General features: G+C 37.9%; 1 protein-coding gene across 3 annotated transcripts in view; it reads right to left on the reverse strand.

The window, feature by feature from the left end:
* The window catches only part of MORC3 (MORC family CW-type zinc finger 3), a 41,820-nt gene that overhangs the window by 14,100 nt on the left and 21,720 nt on the right, over positions 1–6,000 (reverse strand). For all 3 annotated transcript variants that reach the window (XM_029214442.1, XM_029214440.1, XM_029214443.1), the window contains one exon: positions 310–414. In XM_029214442.1, coding sequence (XP_029070275.1) covers positions 310–414 — 105 coding nt within the window. The remainder of the gene's footprint in view (positions 1–309; positions 415–6,000) is intronic.

Raw genomic sequence — 6,000 nt, forward strand, 5'->3', positions numbered from 1 at the left:
GTTAAGTTAGCGTCTGCAGTGTCAAATCTAATATACTTATTAGCACAATAAACCATTCAAAGTACAGAAAACAGGCAAGTTCTATTACTGTAATTCAAGCAATTTTTATAACTGTATTACATTTTACCCTCTATTATAGCACATCTCTGAATAACTTAAATGTATATATTCTTTTAGTTTGTAAAAGGCTTTCGAGTCGTGGGATTTATTTCTTACTATGGATTAGATTAAAAAGTTTATGAACACTGTAGAATCACCATGCCCTCCAATATCACATCTTGATATTTATTATTTTTTAAATGTACTTACTGTATATCTTCAACCAGCAAAGTCAGAGGATATTCTGCATTTTTCTTCACTTTCATTTCATTCCAGTAATCATTGAGCTTATCTCCTAGTGCTGTTATTGTAAGCCTTAAAAAAAAGTAAATTATAAAATCAATTCAAGAAAAAAAAAAGATTAAATCTTTGACAAACAGAGAAAGAATAAACAACCTGGTACTGATCATGTGAACACGGGGGGAGGGGCCTCCAAAAGGCACAGTTAAGAAAACTTAAAGTAATGGCAATTTTCTCTAAGGATGTAGATAAGTTCATAGAACAGAGCCAGGACCATCTAGGAATAAGATGGACAATACTAACACTTTGGGTCCTCTGTTGAGGAAGTGTGTTGCAGACCAGCTACTGGGAAAACCACAGGCTTTCTGAACTTCACCCCAACCAACAAACTTACAAGCTTCAATGCAAACCAGAATGCAGCTGTTTGCTTTATAAAAGTATGCAACCATTACCAGCAAGTATAATTCAAAATAGCTTCTGTCCCACAATTAAGACTTTCACTTTTCCCACAATAAGGTGTCAGTAAAAAAGCAAATCAACAGGACTTACTGAGATAAACATGACTATGGTCACAACTGAATAATCATTTGTTAAGGAGTTAAGTACCTACTGTGCCAGGAACTGTCTGCACACACAAGATATAGTCAGTGTAACATCTTAAATTTAAAACAGCCAATGTGATCCCTATCAAATTACCCATGTTTTTCACAGAACTAGAACAAATAATCCTAAAATTTATATGGAACCACAAAAGACCCAGAATTGCCAAAGCAATCCTGAAAAAAAAAGAAAAAAGCTGGAGGCATAACCCTTCTGGACTTCAGAAAATACTACAAGGCTACAGCAATCAAAACAGTGTGCTACTGGCACAAAAACAGACATATAGATCAATGGAACAGAATAGAAAGCCCAGAAATAAACTCACACACCTATAGTCAATTAATCTTTGACAAAGGAGGCAAGAATATACAATGGAGAAAAGACAGTCTCTTCAGCAAGTGGTGTTGGGAAAGCTGGACAGTTGCGTGTAAATCAATCAAGTTAGAACATTCCCTCACACCACACACAAAAATAAACTCAAAATGGCTTAAAGACTTAAATATAAGACATGACACCATGAGACACCTAGAAGAGAACACAAGCAAAACACTGACATAAATCGTAGCAATGTTTTCTTAGGTCAGTCTCAAGGCAAGGGAAAAAAAAAAGCAAAAATAAACAAATGGGATCTAATCAAACTCACAAGCTTTTGCACAGCAAAGAAAACAAAAAGACAACCTATGGAATGTGAGAAAATATTTGCAAAGGATACAACTGCCAAGGGTTTAATTTCCAAAATATACAAACAGCTCATACAACTCCATAACAAAAAAACAACCCAATCAAAACTTGGGCAGAAGATCTAAATATACATTTTCCCAAAGAAGACATACAGATGGCCAACAGGTACATGAAAAGATACTCATCATCACTAATTATCAGAGAAATGCAAATCAAAATGACAATGAGGCATGACCTCACGCCGGTCAGAATGGCCATCATCAAAAAGTCTACAAATAATAAATGCTGGAGAGGGTGTGGAGAAGAGCAAACCCTCCTACACTGCTTCTGGGAATGTAAATTGGTGGAAGCACCATGAAAAACAGTATGGAGGTTCCTTAAAAAACTAAAAATAAGAGTTACCATATGATCCAGCAACACCACTCCTGGGCATTGATCCAGCAACACCACTCCTGGGCATATATCAGGAGAAACCTATAATTCATAAAGATAGGGCTTCCCTGGTGGCGCAGTGGTTAAGAATCCACCTGCCAATGCTGGGGACACGGGTTTGAGCCCTGGTCCGGGAAGATCCCACATGCCATGGAGCAACTAAGCCCGTGCACCACAACTACTGAGCCCACATGCCACAACTACTGAAGCCTGCGCGCCTAGAGCCCACGCTCGGCAACAAGAGAAGCCACCGCAATGAGAAGCCCGCACACCGCAGAGTAGCCTCCGCTCGCCGCAACTAGAGAAAGCCCGCGCGCAGCAATGAAGACCCAACGCAGCCAAAGATAAATAAATAAAATAAATTAAAAAACAAAAAGATACATGCACCTGAGGCTTCCCTGGCAGTCCAGTGGTTAAGACTCCGTGTTCCCAATATAGGGTGCATGGGTTCGATCCCTGGTCAGGAAACAAAGATCCCACATGCCACATGGCACGGCAAGGGGTGAGGGGGGGAAAAACAATACATGCACCCCACATGTGCAGCACTATTTACAACAGCCAAGACATGGAAGCAACCTAAATGTTCATCGACAGAGTAATGGATAAAGAAGATGTGGTGTATACATCAATATATACAATGGAATATTACTCAGCCATAAAAGAATGAAATAGTACCATCAGCAGCAACATGGATGGATTTAGAGATTATGATACTAAGTGAAGTAAGTCAAAGACAAATATTATATATAAACTTATATGTGGAACCTAAAAAATAGTACAAACTTATTACAAAACAGAAACAGACTCAGACTTTGAAAACAAACTTAAGGTTACCAAAGGGGAAGGGGGGGTGGGGAGGCATAAATTGAGAGTATGGGATTAACAGATGCATACTACTATATATAAAATGAACAACAAGGATTTACTGTACAGCACAGGGAACTATTTCAATATCTTACAATAAACTATGATGGAAAAGAATAAAAAAAGATTATAGACGTACATATATACATATAACCAAATCACTTTGCTGTACACTTGAAACTAACATAATATTGTAAATCAAGTATACTTCAATAGAGTAAATAAAGCTTTTAAAAATTAAGACTTGGGCTTCCCTGGTGACGCAGTGGTTAAGAATCCGCCTGCCAATGCAGGGAACACGGGTTCGAGCCCTGGACAGGGAAGATCTCACATGCTGCGGAGCAACTAAGCCTGTGCACCACAACTACTGAAGCCCGCGAGCCTAGAGCCCGTGCTCCGCAACAAGAGAAGCCACCACAACGAAAAGCCTGCGCACCGCAACGAAGAGTAGCCTCCGCTCGCCGCATCTAGAAAACGCCCACACGCAGCAACAAAGACCCAACGCAGCCAAAAAATAAATTAATTAAAAAATTTTTAAAAATAAATAAAAATCAAGATTTGAAATTCTGTACTGACAGGTTAATATTAGACATATCTATCCCCGTTCATTATCTCTATTTTTCCCCACCAGGAAGCCCCACTATAACAACACATAAACATCCGAATAAGAATGTATCATCTCCCCTCCCAAACATGGTTCACCTTTCATATCACTTTTTCAGTTCTTCCTCATCTCCTTTTCTTATCACCTCTATTCCTCAATCCATGAGACTGCACCCATTTCTGTTGAAAATACACCTATAGGAGTGGAACTGCGGGGTCACAGGGGTGGGCACTGATGTCCACCTTTACTCAATACAGTCTAATAACTTTCAAAAATGATCAACAATTCTCACACCCAACAGCACATACAGGAGTTCCAACTGCCCTACATCTTACCAACATTTGCTATATCTTATTCATTTTAGATAATTTTTCCATTTTGATCTAATGTATCAATACTTTTGCATCTTGTTTAAAAAAAACCACCTAAATTAAAGGTTATGAAACTATTCTTGTTTTCATTTTGTTTTTGCCTTTCTCATTTAGGCTTAAAATCCATCTGCAATTGATTTTTTGCTTCATATAAGAGGGAAAAGTTAACGTTCATTTTGTTCATACAGGTAGCTGAACCATCATTTTTAGAAAGATGATCGTTTTCCTACTACACCTTTGTCATAAATCAGCTGACCATATGTATAAAAAGCAGGGATTTGTTTCTGGCTTCTCTATTCATTCCACTAGACTATTTATTAATACCACACTTTCACTACAGCTTTTTAAGTACTGGTATTTAGTAGTATGATTTGTTGTTCTTTGTCTTAACTATCTTTGGTCTTCTGACTTTCCACATAAAGTTTAAATTAAGCCTATTAACATACACCGACACCTGCTGGGATTTTTTTTTTAACCTGGAATTGTATTTAATTACTTTGGAGAAAAAACGACATTTTATAATATTCAGCCTACCAACTCCTGAACCTGGTATACCTATTTATTCAGATTTGAAATTTCACTCCACAATGTTTTATAGTTTTTAGTGTGTTGAGGTCTTCGCATATTTTATTTACTCCAAAGCACTTGCTTTTTTGGTGTTATTATGTATAAAAATTTTTGAATCTCATGGTTGGTTTTTTTTTTCTGGCTGGTAAACAAACTTCTGAATACTTCTTATCTAGCAACCTTAGACTCTGTATTACACTGCAGATTATTTGGGACTTTCTATATACTTGATATTGTCACCTACAGAAAATTATTTATTCCTTTCCAACGCTTATTCTTTCATTTCTTTCTTTTTTGCCTTATTTGTTCTGGTTATTTCCTCAAGAACGATGGTGAATAGCTGATAACCTTATCTTACTCCCACTCTTAAGGGGAAAGCTGTCAATAATTCACCATTAGGAACTGCTGTTTTTTGCTAAATAGTCGGTATTGCTAATATGCCCTTTCTATTAATGGTTTTGTAAGAGTTCCCTTTTTTCCTACATCACAAATTGATACTGTAGTTTCTCAAGTGCTTTTTCTGTACCTATGAAAATAACCATGAGATTTTTCTATAACATGATGAATTACATTGAATTTTGAATAGTAAAAACCACCCATGCCATCTTGGAATACAATCCACTTGGTTTTAATGTATTATTCTTTTTACAAGTTACTAAATGGTATTTGCTGTTTAATTAAGATTTTCATATCTTAATCACGAGAGACTGACATAAATTTTCTTTCTTGTAATGCATTCGTGAGTTCACTACTAGTTATGTGGTCTCTTAAAACCTTTAATGATTGTGTAAGCTGGCACCGCCACTTTGTTAAATGTTTGAAAGTATGTGGGAAATTTTTAATTTGATTCAGTTTGAAAGGAAGGTGTCCATATCATCTAAAATGGTCTAAAATTGTTCATGCTGCCCCTCTATGTTTTTCTGTCTGTGGATCTGTAGTAATGTCCTCCTTTTCATTTCTGATATTGATGATTATTGTTTTCTCTTTTTCCTTAGTCTTGCCAGATGCTTATAGACTTTGTTAATCTTACCAAAAAACAAACTTTGGGCTTTTGATTGTGTCAATTATCAACTTATTGTCTTCCAGTTCCAAACAGGGTTTTTTGGGTTCCGTTTTGTGATAATGGAGCTTGATCCTGTAAACATTCATCCTTTGCCAGCCTGAGGAATGTTACACTGGGTTAACGGAGCAATGAACCTACCAGGTGAGAGCAGCAAGACACATGGCCTTCAGGTCTGGTGCTTCATTATTATTTGGCTGGAGCTCATGGCCTCCCAAAGGAGCTCCAGCTGTGCTTTCAGGCCATGCTCTTCCCTCCAGCAGCAGGAACCAGTTCCAGCATATACTCACACCCTTGGGCACAGACAGGTCTCCTCTACAGAACAGCTCCAGCCCAAGCCCACCCACATCCCCTGGCAACAGCAGGCCATGTCTACAGACCCAGGCTGGCCAGGCCTTCTGGCAAGCTTCTTGCCATGGCAGGTGGCCTGTTGCTGTGTTTGTTATGACCTCTACAAAGAGATCTGAATCTCTGACATCAGG

This window comes from Monodon monoceros, unplaced genomic scaffold, assembly GCF_005190385.1.
Source record: "Monodon monoceros isolate NGI ecotype Baffin Bay Population unplaced genomic scaffold, NGI_Narwhal_1 Super_Scaffold_11, whole genome shotgun sequence".
Lineage (NCBI taxonomy): Eukaryota > Metazoa > Chordata > Mammalia > Artiodactyla > Monodontidae > Monodon > Monodon monoceros.